The 18,193-nt window shown below is 38.0% G+C and overlaps 1 protein-coding gene across 5 annotated transcripts in view; it reads left to right on the top strand.

Annotated features, from left to right (window-relative positions):
* LOC123957130 (cohesin subunit SA-2) overlaps positions 1 to 17,793 on the top strand; it is a 23,485-nt gene extending 5,692 nt beyond the window's left edge. For 3 of the 5 annotated variants that reach the window (XM_046029716.1, XM_046029715.1, XM_046029717.1), the window contains exons 10-32: positions 2,213 to 2,311; positions 2,819 to 2,898; positions 3,587 to 3,694; positions 4,892 to 4,988; positions 6,149 to 6,251; positions 6,404 to 6,507; positions 6,892 to 6,984; positions 7,208 to 7,300; positions 8,029 to 8,229; positions 8,714 to 8,781; positions 8,863 to 8,950; positions 9,539 to 9,619; positions 10,972 to 11,064; positions 11,422 to 11,590; positions 11,971 to 12,104; positions 12,549 to 12,650; positions 13,405 to 13,538; positions 13,854 to 13,976; positions 14,414 to 14,589; positions 15,104 to 15,299; positions 16,118 to 16,219; positions 16,350 to 16,443; positions 17,278 to 17,793. In XM_046029716.1, the coding sequence (XP_045885672.1) occupies positions 2,213 to 2,311; positions 2,819 to 2,898; positions 3,587 to 3,694; positions 4,892 to 4,988; positions 6,149 to 6,251; positions 6,404 to 6,507; positions 6,892 to 6,984; positions 7,208 to 7,300; positions 8,029 to 8,229; positions 8,714 to 8,781; positions 8,863 to 8,950; positions 9,539 to 9,619; positions 10,972 to 11,064; positions 11,422 to 11,590; positions 11,971 to 12,104; positions 12,549 to 12,650; positions 13,405 to 13,538; positions 13,854 to 13,976; positions 14,414 to 14,589; positions 15,104 to 15,299; positions 16,118 to 16,219; positions 16,350 to 16,443; positions 17,278 to 17,328 (2,589 nt within the window). In that variant the 3' untranslated portion in view covers positions 17,329 to 17,793. Of the gene's footprint in view, positions 1 to 721; positions 876 to 1,542; positions 1,741 to 2,212; positions 2,312 to 2,818; positions 2,899 to 3,586; positions 3,695 to 4,891; positions 4,989 to 6,148; positions 6,252 to 6,403; positions 6,508 to 6,891; positions 6,985 to 7,207; positions 7,301 to 8,028; positions 8,230 to 8,713; positions 8,782 to 8,862; positions 8,951 to 9,538; positions 9,620 to 10,971; positions 11,065 to 11,421; positions 11,591 to 11,970; positions 12,105 to 12,548; positions 12,651 to 13,404; positions 13,539 to 13,853; positions 13,977 to 14,413; positions 14,590 to 15,103; positions 15,300 to 16,117; positions 16,220 to 16,349; positions 16,444 to 17,277 lie in introns of those variants that run through there. The other 2 variants (XM_046029719.1, XM_046029718.1) reach the window with 2 other exon arrangements.
* Positions 17,794 to 18,193: the final 400 nt, after the last annotated feature.

The following is an 18,193-nucleotide window of genomic DNA, read 5'->3' as shown; positions in this document are numbered from 1 at the left end:
CATCGGACAATACAAGTGCATAAAATAGAGTATACACACACTGATATGACAAGGGAGTTTTGATTTTAGTTTTGAGTTGGGTGGTTATCACTTTAGTCATATAAGTCACATGCTTTAGTTTTTGATAGGGGTGAAAAGCTGCACTACATGCTTATGAAACTGTAGGTTATTCTCCTGTTTGTGTGGCAGGCAGACCAATCTGCTCCATTCAGCTGACATCTGTTTTAGTTGCTAAAGATTTTCTTTTGTTTTTTTCGTGTATAGCTTGTTTTTGTTTTTCTTTATAAACCTCTGCTCATCCATGTGATTTCTTTCCTTCATTCAATCAAACCATAAAATAAAAGTCAACAGCTTATATATAATGCGATTAGGCTGGTAAATTCTGTACATTATCAGGGATTAAAATTTACGTTTATATACTGTTGATAATAAGTTTTCAGTCAAGAAGGTAAGTGTTGTTGAGGATTTCTAATGTGTAAATGTGGACTGTGACTGTACCCATTTTATGCAACTTTCTTCTTCAATAAAATGGTAAAATCTTATTCTGAAATTAAAACCATGTGTAGTGAAAAGGGGCAAATGTGGCAGTGCCTTTATCCAAAAGAAATTCTTGTTTTTATAAGAGTTAATTTAGAAACGTCACGTGTTTTCCCCTGAGATGGACCCCTTGGTATGTGTACTTCTGTCAGTACTGTCTAGCCTTGTCAATGTTTTTTCTCTTAGCAATGAAGTTGATGACTGGGCTGGTGGAGGTAGCTGTGATGGTATCTGTTCAACTGCAGACCACCCAGCGGCGATATGACATGGAGAACAGCAAGAGGGCGCATGACAGATCAGCTGACAGACTGGAGGAGCTGCAGGCCTCTATCAGTGAGGTGACAATTACACACACACAAACGCTGGCATGAGCACAGACATACAACCACTTACATTGGCTTTTACAAAAAACATCTTACAGGCGCTGGCTGTTTTCTCGTTTAGTTTTTTTGGGAAAGGGTACAGTGGGTATTGCCAACGGCCAGTGTTTTGTAGGCGCTCAGAGTACTCAAACTGAAATACATATTTAAGACATTCTTTGCATGTAAATAGGTTCTTGACAACAATACACACAACATTTTCCTTGCTTGTGGGAGATATAAAGGCAGGAACCATAAATAAGGAATAAGTGTTAATGTTAAGACCGGTAATACCTTTGTATGATGTTTTGTGTCCATGATGATATTATCTGTCACGATAACAGTATCATCGTTCCTACCCTCACTGATCAACATGGATTATTAGCATGATGTAGACTGATGTAAAAAATGGTCAAATTTAATCCATGGTCATTTATAAAAACTTGAAAATGTTGAATATTGGAAAATTTTAATTGTTACCCACTGGTCCTTGCTGTAATAAAAGCTGATTGCCCCAGCTAAACCACAGACTGTATAAAAAAGGGGTTAAACTCATTGACAGGAGTCTTGGGTGACAGGGCCTCTGATTTGTTCAGTCTTAATTGTGCATGTTTATATGCATGTGTTTCACTTGTATGTGTTGTAGCTGCGAGAGAACAGAGAGGAGGTGTCCTCTGTGATGAACGCCACCTTCCGTGGTGTGTTTGTGCACCGTTATCGGGACCGGCTGCCTGAGATCCGGGCGGCTTGTATTGAGGAGTTGGGCGTGTGGCTGAAAACAGACCCTGAAGACTTCCTGAATGATGGATGTCTTAAATACCTGGGATGGACCCTGCATGACAAGGTGTGATCGATCGATCGATCTATCTATCTATCTATCTATCTATCTATCTATCTATCTATCTATCTATCTATCTATCTATCTATCTATCTATCTATCTATCTATCTATCTATTCACCACTCACTGTTGGCAACACCATGTGAGTATCCTGCACTTTATAAACTCTGTTTTGAAAGGTGTTGTATAAATAAAGTTGTTGTTGTTATTATATTATTTTCACAGGTCAGAGGTCACAGCTGTTTGTGTAAAGGGAATTGGGCTTTCCAAATTGCACAGCTTTTTATTTTATATTTATGCATTATAGGCTTTGACAGTCTCTCACACCAGACACTCTTGTAAAATATCTGCAGACAGACACGGGAAGAAACACACACTGACACAAAGAGAAATGTCCCACTATGGACAGACTTTGGCATCAGTCTGTATGCAGGTTACAGAGGGTACGTTACTGTACTTTCTTCTTCTTCCCCTTAGCAAAGTCCAGTGCGTCTGCAGTGTGTGCGTGCCCTGCAGGGTCTGTACCAGGAGAATGAATTCATTGGCCGCTTGGAGCTTTTCACCAGCAGATTTAAAGTGAGGCATCCCTCTGGACTGGACTCACACCTCATTTAATGCTTCTTCCCTCTTTTTTTCCCCCTCATGTCTGTCTTTCTGTCTGTCTGCCTCAGCATCTCTTTAATCTATTGTTTCTATTTTGTTGCCTGTCTCTATCACTCCTCCCAGTATTTTCTCCCCCTCCCATTATTTCTTTGCCTTTTTGGTTTTTTTTTTTCACCACCGTTTTTTGTTATGGTCTCTTCCTTTGTCTGGCTGTGTGTCTGGGTGCATTAATTGCTGTGAATTACTGATGGTTAATAAGCTCTTCTCAAACACACAAAAACCCTCTTAAACCACATGTGCTGCAGCAGATAAAGGGTTTTCATGCCCTGGCTTGGCACCAAATCAGTGGGTTCGTGTGCCTGCATGTCTATGGGTGTGGGTACATTTATGCATGTCTGTGCGCATTACTTTTATGCCATTTCATTTGTCTGTGTGCTTGTGCCCCAGCATATCAGAATGTGTGTGCGTGTTTGTGTTTAGGAGAGGATACTCAGCATGGTGCTGGACAAGGACTCAGACGTGGCAGTGGAAGTGGTCGATCTGTTGCTGCTGATCCAACAGTGAGGGCTTTGTCTGTCTCTGGTGGTTTCTTTTCTATTATCTGCAACATACAGTACAGGAATTTCATTTTAGTAGATCAAACATAGTACATTTTACTGAGATAATTTCAAGTGCTTTTTCTTCTTTTTTTGCATACTAGTTTTGAGCATTATTTACAGGAAAGTTCTATTCACAGGCAGGTTAGAGCATTAATAATAATGCTATCCAATAATTTTATTCAGGTAGTCTTGGCACCATATTGTTTCATATTGCCAGTGTTCCTTAAAAGGAGGCTTTTGAATTGATAGAGAAAATAACCAAATACTGCAAATACATCTTGGTTTCCCACAAATAATAAATAATAAAGTCCAGTTTCTTAACAATAGAAATGCAATTGTTAGTCATAACTGTGATAACATTCTCTGTCATTAATTCTGATGACTCATAGCGTGAATCGTGATCTCTCACGTTGGCCAACATAGCGCACCACTGACTCAAGTCGTGTTAATTAGATGTTCTTAGGATTAATTAGCAATAATATAATGTAGTAATGAAATTCAGAAATTCCAACTGATAGTGACAAAAATCCAGTCAAATGTCGATACAAATCACTTGACAAGAGTAAATGCATGCTTGATAAGAAAGGGTTTTTCACCTTGTGAAACTAACTGTTGAGCTGTAACTGTTTTGACGTGTGCACATATGCAGGAGGACAGAGGAAGGCCTGAGAGAAGAGGAATGCGGCCACATCTATCCCCTGGTTTACGCTTCACACAGAGGCCTGGCATCTGCAGCTGGCGTCTTCCTCTACAACAAGTACATTTTCATCGTTCCTTTCTGCACGCCGTCTAAGCATTGTAGAGCATGATGTTCAGGTGCAATTCCTGTTTGACTTATTCAAGTATTCAACAAACATGCCCAGGCTTTTAATTGCTTCAGTCTCTGAACTCAATCTACCTATATTTAGGACAAGCAAAACCCTTGCCCCTAACTGTCGTTATTGTAGCCATCTGTGGGCACCCTGAGTTCTAATTCATATTTATACGGAGTTTATAGAAAAAAAGAGATTTCTTGGAGATAAGTAAGCGAGGACATTGAACTACCAGGTAAGTTCTGACAACAAGTGTCTGTTACTTGATTCCAGCTATCGGTCGTACTTTACTATGAAACAAGTTAGCATAGCATAGCCATGATCGATCCCAACTCCATTCAGAAAACAACCACTTTAAAAGTTGTTCATGTGGACAGACCTGACAAATAATGAATTCAGACTTACAAATTGGCATTATAATACATTATATTTATTTCGGCATCCTTTTTATCAGTTTATTTAAATTATATCATGACAAAATCTGTTTGTTTTGGGTTCATACCGTTGCAGTTAATCATATTGAGAGCAAATATTTGCAGTTGTATTTACACGTAAGTAAACAAATAATCCAGCAATCAAACTTGCACGAGAAACATGAGGTGATAATTCGCTTCGCTTTCTATGTGAGCACACCTTTAGCAAAAATAAAAGCTGACGGTTACCGTAGTAATTTCAACTTGGATTATCTTTTATGAAAAACCTTTTTGATTCTTTTGATTGGTGGACCCTTATGGACTAAAGGAATCTAAAAAAATCGAGCAATGAACAGATATTCAAACTTTATGACCACTTCAAAGGTAGGGAATCACCACTTCTTTTTCATCTCTCTTGTTTACCCTGCCCTACCCTGGTAAATCATCTTAGAACTTTTAAGAGGTTTTATACATCCAGAGAACTCCTATGAAAACCAGACCAGGTGTCTAATTGAGACCTGCTTTTAATTGATGTAATAGTTTCACAGAATGTGATTTATTCAAAGACATTCCACCAAAAAGAAACCATTAAAACCTTATTCATAAACTTGAGGAGATTTTATTTGAATTTGTTGACAGCTTTTGTAATTCATACCAAAGCTTGGATGAATAACTGTTTTCACTTTTTGGTTAATATAATGCTAAAAAAATTGTTTGTGTGTGTGTCAGGCTGAAAAGTGTGATTGCCAGTGACAACCAGGAGAATGATAAAAGTGACAATGTAGCCTTCTTTCAAATCTTCATCTCCTTCTACATCCAGAGCGAGGTAATGACTCTTTCCACTCTCGTTTCCTCTCTCTTCCAATCTGTCTCTCTTCCTCTGTTTAATGCTAGAATCATTTGACATCATAAAAATGTATATGTATAAGTTTCTCCTTTATAATTCTCTTCACCAGTAGTGGGATTTGAAGAAGCACTTACTATTTGACTAACAGAACTGAAATATTAGGTTCTGAAGTATATTTGTCATTATGTTTGCTCATAGAGAATTTTAATTATTTGCCGTATTATTTATGATTAAAGGTAGACTTACAATATATATATATATATATATATATATATATATATAAAAATTTTTGTAAGTCTACCTTATTTTTTATTTTTTTTTAATTCAAATCTTGATTTATGTTGACGTCCCTATGAAATTTTACTATAGCCACAAGAGAAAACACCAATGAATGAAAGCATCTGTTTGTTTCAAATAGCCAAATGAGAAAACTCAAAGAAAGATCAGTGTTGATTGTGAATTATTACTCTTTAGCTTTTCAGCAAAAGCTGTAATAGTGAGGCAGCATAGTGCATGAAGGATCAGACTTCATCTCTAGTGAAAAAATAAGCACAAGTCATGAGGAAAACAGGTGATATGCTGGAGACGAGGGGGGAAGTTAAGCTACTCATTTATGTTTATAAAGATTCATTAATTTCCTAATAAAAGGCTAATTTCTCTCTTTAGAGAGGATTTTTCCCATTTTATCTAACCGCTACAAGTGAAATTCTGCATTAGGTAATGTGAACATTACATCCTGGTTATGTGAGTTATTATTCATGACAGTTTGAGGTCCAAAAGGAATAACTATGAACAATTTTGCGTTTTTCAATATTTAGTGGTCATCAAGGCAAGTCTCCTCAGTTTTTTGCCCTCAGGTCTCAATTCAAGTCGGGTCTCACAGTAGACAAGTCCACGTCTCAAGTCTACAGCTCTGGGTTGATACATGTCGCATCTTAAATTCTGTATACTGGAACTCTGAAGGGTGAATCTCATGATTTGGAAGTTTTGTGACAAACATTAGTACGTAGAGTTTCAGCTGTAAACCATGCATTATGTTATGGGTAATATTGTCATTGTAGTTCAGAAAGACACAGGGCCTTGACAGTTCTGCAGTAAAGCTGCAGAACTGAAAAAGCAATTCATTCCTCTCTTGACAGTTCCATGAGCATGGGGCCTACCTGGTGGATAGTCTGTGGGGTGTGGCAGGATCTGAGCTGAGAGACTGGGAGACTATGACAGCATTCCTACTCGAGGACGCTGGTGAGGAACAAGATAGTGCTGTGCTGTGCAAGCAGTCTTAGCTGAGCCAGTAATTAGAACTCAGCAATACATCATAATCATTTATATAACTCATGTTAGTTTCACCCATCACCCACCCAGTTCTGCACCTGTCTGTACCACTGTGTTGTTAGGTCTGATGTATGAGGAGGAGGGGGCTCTCATAGAGCTGATGATGTGTGCCATTAGACAGGCAGCACAGGCAACCCCACCTGTTGGGAGAACTCAGGGGAAGAAGGTGGTGACACACATACACACAAATACATGATAATTCTCTGTAGATTTATGGAACAGTGAAGCTTAAGAGAAAAGAATAATTATTTGATTTTACTTCATTTGTACTTATCATAAAGAAAGTCGTAGTTTTTAAGCTAAAATATGCTACTTTGTGACACTAAACACTTCTTACACTTGGTTTTGGTTACCTCACTCTTGGGCTTCATCTCATTTCAAGATAAACAGCTGATCGCAATGGGTGATAAGTGCTGGGCATAAACTTGACCACCTTTTTAAGACAAAAAGTTTCAGGTTTTATCTTGAAATATTCAGTGGATTATTTTATTGTATATTTTTGTAATGTACTCTACCTGTGCATTTCTATATGGTTGAACTGCTGTTGTAGATCCTGAGTATGAAGGATAAGAAGGTCCAGGAACAAGACAGGAGACGTATCACCGCACACTTCATCCCCTTACTGCCACAGCTGTTGGCCAAGGTACACAGCCATGGTTCACTTACTATATTAACACTTGTGTTACATGTTGTTTAATTGAATACTTTGTCCACAAAGGGTTAAAACTGTTACATTACCACCTTAAATTATCTTAAAGTATTACTTTTATTATATGTAGCTACCTTATAAACATTAAGAATGAATTTAAATTACTAATTTAAAATTTCACGTCACATGTTTTTCTCCTCCCCTCACTGACCTGCAGTACTCAGCAGATGCAGGGAAGGTGAGCCTCCTTCTCAAAGCTCCTCTCTACTTTGACCTTGAGATGTACAACAGCGCTCCGCAGCTGGAGAAGGTAGGAGTGGTGAAAATGTGAAGGGCCAACATAATTAATTACTCTGAATTGATGATTCAAATCTCTTTACAAATTACATCATTACCCCTCTCCCATAGTTTCCTCTTATGCACACATTAACATGCTCTTATTCTGAAGTATATTCCTGAGATGTCCATGAGAGAAATGAAAGCAGAAAAATACTTAGTTAGATAGTGTTCAGAGAGACTGTTTTTATTTCTTATTTTATGTTTTGTTTAGAGCTTAGTTAATGACCTAACATCTTCAAATTAATACAGATGCTGGACCAGTGGTGGTGGGGACGGCAGATTATAGTTAACCAGCTGGGGTGTAAATAAGATCAAGTAGGGAGGCACTTAATTCAGTTGTAAAGGGAAATGTGTCACCACAAGAGACACTGAGACACAATATAAGTGGTGTTCAAAGGGCCAGTGAGTATGCACTACGAGTGTACACTGTCATATACACATCCACTGGCTACACCTTCACCTGAATATGAGGAGTCCGGCTCTGTCTTGATTATATAATTAAATTTGTAATTATCCCCTTCTCCAGTATTCATTATTACTCATTGACAAAGTCATCACAATGAATACTGTCTGCCGCCGCTCACTCACTCAAGTCCATGTTCTCGAATAAGTGCGCAAACCAATAAAATGTCCAATGCAATACATGCATGTTTTACTTAACCTGTTCTCCCACAATCCATCCTCAATCTTACATGTCAGCATCTGGACCTGCTGCTGTCTCAAACATGTGGTATTGTAGAGAAGCACACAGAGGTCACTGTGTTGGAGGCTTGCGCACACCTGGCCAGTGCCCTTTGCTCCGACCGCTACACCTTCTCCTCCCGCGCGCACCTGGCGTTCAGCCAGCTGGTGGACAGTCTGACTGATTGCTTCAGCACCTACTTGAGTGACCTGCTGCAGGTTTGCAGACAAATTTGACATGTTATAAAAGGCATGCACATACAATTCTGTCCACCCCTTTAAATCACTGAGAGTAGGCTAAATAGCAGACATACCTAATAGGTGCTAGGTGTACCTAATAAACTGGCAACTCAATGCGTGCTTTTATAGTGTTGGCAGCTGCAGTATCTGTCCTTCATTAGCAATAATTAAAATAGTATATTATAGCACAAATTAGTGTCTCCAGTGTATCATACTATTGATTTCAGTTGTCCATAAAAGCATGAAGTTAAATAATTCTAGTACAAGATGTGTACACCTATTGTATGGAATAAAACTGTGAAAACACAGGATTGTGCTCCAGAACACCAAAAGAAAATGAAAACTTGGGAAATAATTATAAATCACAACTGTCTTTTTAATTGATTTGTTGTGCAAAAGGTAAAAAAACTCAGCTCTGTTAGCATCTGTTCTCTCTCAAGAGTGTGTGTGCTTGTATACACAGGGTACTGCAGATGATGATGACGTATACAGTGCAGCCATTGCCCTGAAAAGGATTGCAGCCCTGAGCAGGTAAGTATGTGTTCTAATGATAAACATGGCAGTTGTACAAACTATTTCTTACACAGAAGTACGTGCGTCTGTGTTGTCTAGTGCCAAGGACCCGTCAGGCTGGAAGCTGTTCGACTCCTGTCTTGAGCTTCTGAAGAGCAGGATGGAGTCCAGAGAGATCCATAAGGAGGTATGTGATAAAGGCACGCACGATATTATATATAATTAATGTGGACAGGCGTTTTAACATACTACACCGGAGAAACGAAAACGTAGTAGTGTGGATATAGCCTAAAGCTAGGACTCCAAAACAAAACTCCTGTTTCCAACTTCCCTTTATTAATTATACCACACCCATAATTACTATGGTGTGGCCGATTTGCCAGTCAGTGGGCCTAGTTGTCAATCGAAATCAGTAAATCAGAACTATAACCAAAAAATAAGTCTTGAAATAATAACTATTGTCTTTAAATATAAACAAATCCGGCTATTTTGGCTCCTACACTGCACATAATACAAGCCGAAAGATTTATTGCAGTATCTTGTAAAAAGTATTAATTGCCTTTCAGATGAGCCGTATTTTGACTTCAGTTGAGCAAATTCAGAGGTGGCATAAATGTTTATGAAGTACAGGAATTTTTTAGAGTGGGATAAATTATGTGTTATGTGAATTTAGGTTCAGAATGATGAAAGTTTCACCTTGACATTTTAATTATTTTATTTAGTTTTATGTAGATATGAATGTGGAATATATATTTTTCCTTTTGTATCGTTTCAGCTCATGGTGTCGGCTCTGAAGTGTGCAGCCTTTCACCTGATGTGGGCTAAAGTGAATGCAGTCAACTCAACACCAGCCGAGGTGCTCATCTGATGTTGTAAAACCGCTTCATTCCTTTCTCTAAGACTGCATTCATCCTATTGCAAGTTTAGAAATAGTTTGACCTTCTTTCAGTTTGCACACACCAAGAGATTTCACACACCAACTTGGCTCCTGCCTACCTGCACAAGATAATGCAGCCTGCGTGATAAATACATTCCTGATCACAGCCAATTCATGGTGGCCATGTTGGTGGCCCTCCTGTGTATTTGTGGAGCTCTTCTTGTCTGTGTCGTTCAACAATTCACCTGCTGCCCACTATGATACGCAACACATTTATTTCCCTCTGGTTCACACTGTTTCTTAATGTTTGTCTTTATGCATTTGTTCTGTCTCGTTCTCTCATTTTCACTTTTTCTGCTGTTCTCTCACTGTGTTTCTCACACACTGAGCATGTCATTATTACTCAGCCGTTTGTGTGTTTACCTCAGCCAGAGTTCCAGAGAAAACTCATACAAACCCCTTCCTTCTGTAAGTTGTTTTCATCTCCTTTTCTCTGTTTTTATGTATTTATAGCAGCACTCAAACTGGCAGGTTCCTCCTGCATGCATACTCTCACACAACAACACATTGAAACAGCCACATGTAGGCTAGGGCAGTAACTGCAAAGAAAAGAGAGTGAATTTTATTTGTGTGCTGACCAATAAATTGTATTTTCGATACGAACATGTGGAATAAACACATCGCAAAAGATTGACTGCAACACGCTTAATAAGAAAACCAAGTTTATTTAGGGATGTGCACTGAAACGTGTATTCAATGCGCCTGGGGCTAAAGATCATAGTATGTATAGTCAGGCTACAGCCTCTGCCCTGCTCTACCTTTTTGAGTAAAAAGCCAATACTTCATCAATACACCTTTTCAACAAGCATAAACATGTAACTCATTATTTTGATGTCAGGAATATGATTTGTGATTTTATTGACAATATAGATTTGTTTCCAGTGAGATATTATTGAGTTTATGCAGTGACTTTACTGTTGTAAACTTTACTGTTGCTGCTTTAGAAACAACATTTAGTAGTATGAAAAATATTCCATTTTAATCCTGTTCAGAATTTAGCTGGCAACTAATATGCATACTTCTATATTTGTATTTGTTTATATTTGCAGATTTTCCTCGTATCGTGCTTGTACTGGCATCCAAGACGGTGGTGCAGTTCATTAATCTCCACACTTTGCCCCTCTTGTTAATAAAGGAAATGCAAATTTTTATCAAACATTACTTGGACAGTGGTAGTAATCATATTTGATGATGGGACCTGCCATTATGTCTTTCAAGTCTTAAATCCCAATTGATAAATACATTTAAAAAACCATCTCCATCTGTTCCAGGCGGAACTGAAGCATCTGAAGAAGGAGATGCGTTCATTCTGCAGAGTCTGTCAAACCTGTCTGTCTTTGAACCAGGCTGAGATCAGAGATCAGGTAGGAGCTTTGTTACAGTTAGTCCCATATGTGAACTAGTAAGTAAGCTTTATTTGTATAGCGCTTTCCACAGACAGTGTGTTTTACAGCAACAGTGCAGCCATATAATTTTTTTGTTAGGGGCATATTCTTTTTTTCTTTATACAATTCTCATTCGTTAAAGAGCAGGTGGAAGTTTGTGTGCTTATGCCCAAGTAACACAAATAACACAAAACAGACTTCTTAGAAAAACTGGCCAAGCTACAGAGTTGTCAGCTTTGACATGCTGATAAACTCTATTTGTGAAAGGTAACGCATCTGAATTATGATTTTAAAATATGGTAAATTCTAATAAAGTTTGTGTCCTTCCATCCACAGGCATTTGAGCTGCTCTGTGACCTGCTGCTCTTGTACAGTGTGAGCTCAGCCCGCTCTGAACCCGCCCTCCATATGCTGTTCCACCTGCCGTCCGATTCCCTGCGCTCTGAGATGGCTGCTTTCCTCGTGGACTACGTCTTCTCTGACACTACAGATGCTGAGCTCGATGGTATTTTGACACCAAATGAAACACCTACTCTTAATTTATGTTTGCATTAATTGTTATTTTCCAGAAGCACTTTCAGTCTTTGTTAACAAAGAGAATTCTGTTTCAAATGTCTTCAACTTCGTTTTTTTAAACCACTGAGTGATGATTTTGATGTCTTATTTTGAGAATGATTTTTTTTTCCCCTATGTCACGATGTGCTGCCAGTTCCCAAGCCAAATACCAGTCTCTCATCAGACGTTCTGTTTTGCTTCTCTAATCAACAACAATCAAGTTTTTTTTTTTCACCTGCCTCTCCTGTCGTACAACTTTCATTTGAACTATTTGTCTATTACTGTCTCTGTTCTGCTTTCCCTTCCCATTCCTGCACCCTGGCTGTCTAGTTGAGGGTGAGGAGGAGATGAAGATAACTCTGCTCCAGAGGAAGCGCAACCAGCTGGCTGGCTACTGTAAGCTGGTCATCTATGGGGTGCTTGACCTCACCGCTGCCACAGACGTCTTCAAGCACTACAGCAAGGTTGTAGGATGGAGATGAGAGCTTTATGCCATAGTTAACTTTTATTGGTCTAGCATGTTATGTATACATTATAAGCACATATGTTAATATTTATCATGGCTGTGTGTCACAGCACATGTAGGCAAAATGTTAATAGTTAAATTTGTGAGTTTAGAAATAGTTAAATTCGATGATAATTCTTTGGAGTAATTAATTGGAATGGAAATACAGGAAACAAGTTTATACAAAATGAATAATGGAATGTGTAAGAGAGTGGAGGAGGGTGAGAAAATCTGTTTTAGAAGCAGCGAGGTGCTAAAAATGAGTCAGAGGGAAGAGTGTTAAATGAAGCATAGATGACTAGGAGGGAGTGGATTATTTTTATATGTTTAGATATTTAAACAGCGCTATTAATTAGACTAATGATCATAACTAAAGTTGTTTTTTTTTTCCGATTTTTACCAGTACTTTAAAGACTTTGGCGACATCATTAAAGAGACCGTAAGCAAGAGCAAGCTCATCAGTCCCGTACAGAGCGCCAAGACTGTCTGTCTGAGTCTGCAGCAGGTCTGCACTTCTACCTCGATAACCTCTCTTTCTGTTTATTTGTTGTGTGAAAGCTGACATTTATTATGATGATACTAATATTGTATTATAATAAAAATAGTGTGAACTGTTATTTCTCTTCTTAATCACATCTTTTAGTCAGTTTGGTATCTCTTAGTGGTGTTGTTTTAGTTATATCAGCTTTCATCATTTTATCTGTTTCTTCAAACATCATCCCGATGGTCTGATAACAATTGTGTGTTGTTTACACATAAGGGAATATCTTTGCAGTGTTAAACAACAGCTGCCTAGAACCAACAGATGTTTATCAACAATTGGCTCTATCTAAATTTTTTACTGGATTGATGCTTCAGCTTTCTCTCTACATGCATTATAAGCATCTTTACATTGTGACAATGTGTTATCTGCTCAACAGGTACAAGTGCACCCTCAAGTGTTTATAAATAAGAATCTATGTCTTTATTCTCTATCAACTGTATGACTAACATTGTGATTGTGCCTGACAGATGGCCAATTATATAAATTCCAGATAAATGCATAAATGTTCTGCAGTTGTTTAGGGAATTTAGTGTTTAATGTGGCAAACCGCTCCTCACTAAGCCAATTAAAAGCAGCACTTGAATTTCTTATAAGTATTTCTTAACTGTCTTAGCCAGCTAACAAGTGGAACAGCCTGTCCTTATCTATAGAACTGTTTGAACGGCATGCCTTTTGCTTAACATGCTTACTTAAAGTCATGTTTGTGTGTGTTCAGCTGTTCTCAGAGATGCTTACGGAGGACCACAGCAGGCAGGATCTCGGTGAGATTAGAGACTTAGCCAAGAAGCTTGCCATGAGCTTTGGCATTGATCTTCATCGTGTCCGCAAACCACTGGTGGCCCTGCACACGCAAGTAACACACATGTCTCTGACAAACACATACAGACCAGCCCTGTCAGGTTATCACGCAGTTTATTCAATTTTGATTTTACTATTTTACCTACTTACAGCTGTGAGGGCAGTTTTCTGGCCCTTGTGGGCAGCCATAGCCCAGTGCGTGTAAAAGGCACTTTTACTCATTATAATCTATTTAGAATAGGTAATGAATTGTCGCTCTTGGGTGATGAAGGGTGTAAATTAAACATTAAGGTAAGTGTTTTTATACAATAGCCGTTCAATCTGTCTTTTTTTTCTTTAAGTTAAAGCTGTTGTGTTTGTTCTTAGGGACGGTGTACGTTTTGCATTTCGGGACCCAACAGAGGGAGAAGAGCAGCACCCGAATGTGGCCTTTTTGGAGATCCTCAGCGAGTTCAGTTTTAAGCTGCTGCAACAGGACCGCGCCCAGCTGTGAGAAAATAAAACTCATCCACACAAATATGACCTCTTTCACTGAATTTCAGGACCTTAATAATTACTTAACAATACCGTCTCACTTACCTGCATCCAGTTCTAGTGTTTCAGAGGATTTCATGTTACATTTCTGTTAATTTACTGGCATCATTCCAAGAAAGTTAGATTTTCTTGTCCAATAGCCACAAGCTGACAATATTGTACTGGAAATAATTCATTGTAAGTGATGTGAAAGTAGAATTACTGCACTCCTTGTCCAAACTGTGGGCTTGAGCCTATTATATCAAGCTTTGTGGATATTTGGTTAATGTATTAATTATTGCATTGAAATGAATGTGATTCATTATAATTTACAGAAACCTGAACCACAAAAACTAACAAAGGTTTCTCTGTCTTTGTCTTCATCTCTCTGTCACTCTATGGTCCCCTCCCAGGGCTGAGTTTCTGAAATCAGAGTGTCCCAGTGCTGCCCTCTCCTGGCAGTCAGTCAGACTTTACCAGCGTTCACTGGAGGTCCGCTCTTCTAAACCCAAAGAGCGAGAGGAGGGAGGTGATGCTGTCTCCTCACACGAGACGCCTGTAGCTAAACGCAAGAGGACCCCTGCTCAGGGTGAGATGGATACACAGCACATGTTCACAGTAATACTTCAAAAGGTGCTACATGAATGATTTAGGAACTATGTAGAAACATCCTGTCTTGAATTCCCTTACTGAACAGGTTCCTCAGAGGTGAGACTCTACAAAGGGACAGTGGTGTTGGCTGCAACCAAGTTATTTTCAGTATTGATTAATCTTGCTATTTTTGTTCTGTAATTAATCATCAATCCCATTACAAGTTTACTCAGTTGCTCACATTTCAAAAGCTGGAGTCAGAAAATACTTGACTTGACAGATTATTTAAATGGCCAATTATTAATAATAATAATAATCTTTATTTGTAGGGCACTTTTCAAAAACAAGTTACAAAGTGCTTTAACAAGTGTAAATACAGTAATACCCAAAAAACAATAATACCCAGTTAAATTGGTGTCCATTTTCTGTTGGTTGACTAACCTTATCTTATCTGTAGTTTCTAAAAAACATAGTGTCACAGTTAACCTGCAGTTGATTTCTGTCTCCTCCAGGTTCAGAGTCCAGCCCAGTCAGAGGATCCTGGTTGGACAGCAGCAGTATCCAAAGCAGCCTGCACACCCCAGCCCTCACCTCCACAGTCCTGAGACAGCCAGCCAAGCAGCTGACGTCCAGGAAACCCACAGCCACAGAGTCTGATATCGGCAGTAACTTAACAGAGCCGGAGTCTGCAGATGAGTTCTCCTCAGGGTAAGCGGAGTTTACCATCTCTATTTAAGCGGTTGGGAATTTATTGTCACAGGTCAATTACTTTCTGTCTGTTTACCAGACAAAAGCTACTATCTGTTCTGTTCTAAATGAACAGTGTGTGCAGTATTATAGGGCAAAAGGCTGATCAGTTTTGGAATCGACCAGCCATTGTGGTCAGTAAGAGGAAAAGGCTGATTCCTCTGGGCACATCTTGCAGCTGCAGAAACATTTGTGACTTGACTAAGTTCCTGCTGAAAATCTGTTTTTCTGTTGTTGAAATAAAGTTAAATTCCGATAATTTTCCTAATCTGTTAACTAGAGCTGCAAAGATTAATCGAATAATTAAAGTTGTTGACTTTTAAATTAATCGCCAACTATTTGAATAATCAATTAATTGGTTTGAGTCATTTTCTTTAAGAAAAATTATTTGATTCCAGCTTGTGCATATGTTCTGGTTTCTTTATTCCTCTATGACAGTAAACTGAATATCTTCAGGTTGTGGACAAAACAAGACATTTGAAGAAGTAATCTTGCGCTTTGGGAAACCCTGATCCACATTTTTCACCATTTTCTGACATTTTATAGACCAAATGAGAAAATAATCGACACATTTGACAATGAAAGTAATCATTAGTTGCACTGACTGTTAACTCGTCTTCAAATATATGCAGAAACAGCAGGTAGATATGTAGATGGGAAGAAGAAAAGAAGGAAGGGGTCACCTGGTGCCTTGTCCATTTTACCAGCCTGCTAGAATTTGTAATAGTATGAGACAAAGACTTCATGGCTGCTGAAAGGTGCTTGCTGCTGTTCACCAGGTCCCAAATGCGAAAGGTGAAGCCCACCAAACGACGCCAGATCTCCTCCAGCCAGACTGACCCCACTTTGGATCAGGAAAACTTGAACTCCCACCTCACCTTGTAAGACTGGTCTTAGAGAAGGATACACACTGTTTAATATTTAGAAAATGTAAAGATGTGTCTCGTTTAGTAGTAGCTATTATCAGGTAAGAATAATTACATTAGGATGAACTGTGTTTTTTTTCCCCAGACTATCTCTGATAGAGGACGACAATGAAGGAGGAGAAGATCCTGAGATTGAGGATTATGAAAGTGACTCTGAACATGATTCTGCATATACACTGGTAAAAAATAAATAAATAAATAAAATAAAATCTTGGCCAATGTTGGTTAGAAAACTTTAAAGAAATTAGGGCTGAACAATTTATAAAAAATATTTAATTGTAATTATTTAGACTGATATTGCAATTGAAATATGATTTGCAATACTAGGGGAAATATTTTTTTTAATTATGGTGTGATTATTGTAAGGATCTGTACCAAACAGTTGTTTTCTTAAGTCTCGAATATGATGTATAGGCCAGGACATCTCTGCAGCACGACAATATTTAACTTAAAATAGGATTTTGACCAGCAAATCATCTTTTTATAAATATTACACCTTCTGTGATTGGAAAATTGCAGTAGGTCGTATTGACATCTCTAGAAATTTTGTAATTTGTATTGTTCAGCCCTAGAACAAATTACACACAAATTTAGATCAAGTATACTCTACAATTAATGAGTCAGCTTTAAATTGTATATTTGTCTATACGATTTATCGTTTGACATTAGTGTAGCTATAATATGCAGGTTTAATTAAATCTGTTTAAAGCATTTTCTAAAGTCTATATTATCAGTTAAAGTAGCATCTTATAATGCATTGCTGTACCATTACTATGGGCTATGTGAACTGAGCTACAGTTGAATTAATGTCTGAAAATACATTATACATGTCGGGTTTTTGGAGCTGATTTGACTCAATAAGACACTATGGCGACAATTTTAGTAAACACTAGAGTGTAAGGAATAGAGTATAAATAAATAGAGACATGAAGTTGGGACAGTGCCTCTAGTGGTATGTTAATGCAGTTTGGCTTTTCTGTGCTTGACATAAATCTTTTCCTTTTGCTCTGCAGCCTTCGACACGTCACACCTCAGCCAGTATCCTTGATGAGCTCTTTGAGTGAGGGCAGAGAGACTTTGACGCTGTGGGAACAACCGTTCTTTGATTAATACATATCTTCAAACAACTGTGTTTTCAGTCAGTTCAGTTACATTTGAATGTAATAAGTATAAGGGCCATCTATTCTTCTAAATTACCCCTTTCTGAGTTCATCTATCAAATGTATTAATCTATATTAATATTGTTGGAGGAGAAGACAAAAGGAAAATAATGATTATGAAGACTTGGGACAAAAGTTGTGAATAATCACTGTTAGAAATGTTTGTTTTGAATACAGACGTGTCAGATGTTCAGATAAAATGTTGTGTTGCAGTTAATTTAGATCCCTGCAGGCTGGTAGCAAGATGAAGTCTCTCCTCCCGTGTTTCAAATTTTGAATTTAGTTTGGTAATATCTTGCGCTGTTGTTGATGGCACCTTTTTTTTTGAACACTTGTTAACTTAATTTCTATTAAAAGATTATTAATTGAGTAACTCTGAAAGAGTCTTTAAAAAGGTCACAAGCTGTTTAGAAATGTATGTGAATCACACTGTCATGCACACTTATAAACAATATAATAATGAATAATACAATACATGTTCAATGCTATTACACCATGAGAATGATATAGCAGGGGTTGGTAACTGCAGAGTAGAGAAAATTAAAGAAATGCCAACAAAAAAACAAGGATTATAAAATACATTGAGAGATGCACTCATTTACAGTCAAACGTTTTTTATTATTGCAAGGGTCTTCAAGTACTCACATTAATTATATAAAAAAGCCTTTTTACTGGTAAATTTGTAGGTATGATACTTATTCAAGATAAGATTGGTCATGTGTGCTTTTTTGTAATAGTTTTTTCCTGTTCAAGAACTCACATAGTGCCT

Source organism: Micropterus dolomieu, linkage group LG19, assembly GCF_021292245.1.
Source record: "Micropterus dolomieu isolate WLL.071019.BEF.003 ecotype Adirondacks linkage group LG19, ASM2129224v1, whole genome shotgun sequence".
NCBI lineage: Eukaryota > Metazoa > Chordata > Actinopteri > Centrarchiformes > Centrarchidae > Micropterus > Micropterus dolomieu.
Note: the sequence above shows the minus strand (reverse complement) of the source record. Positions and strands in the feature narration are given on the sequence as shown.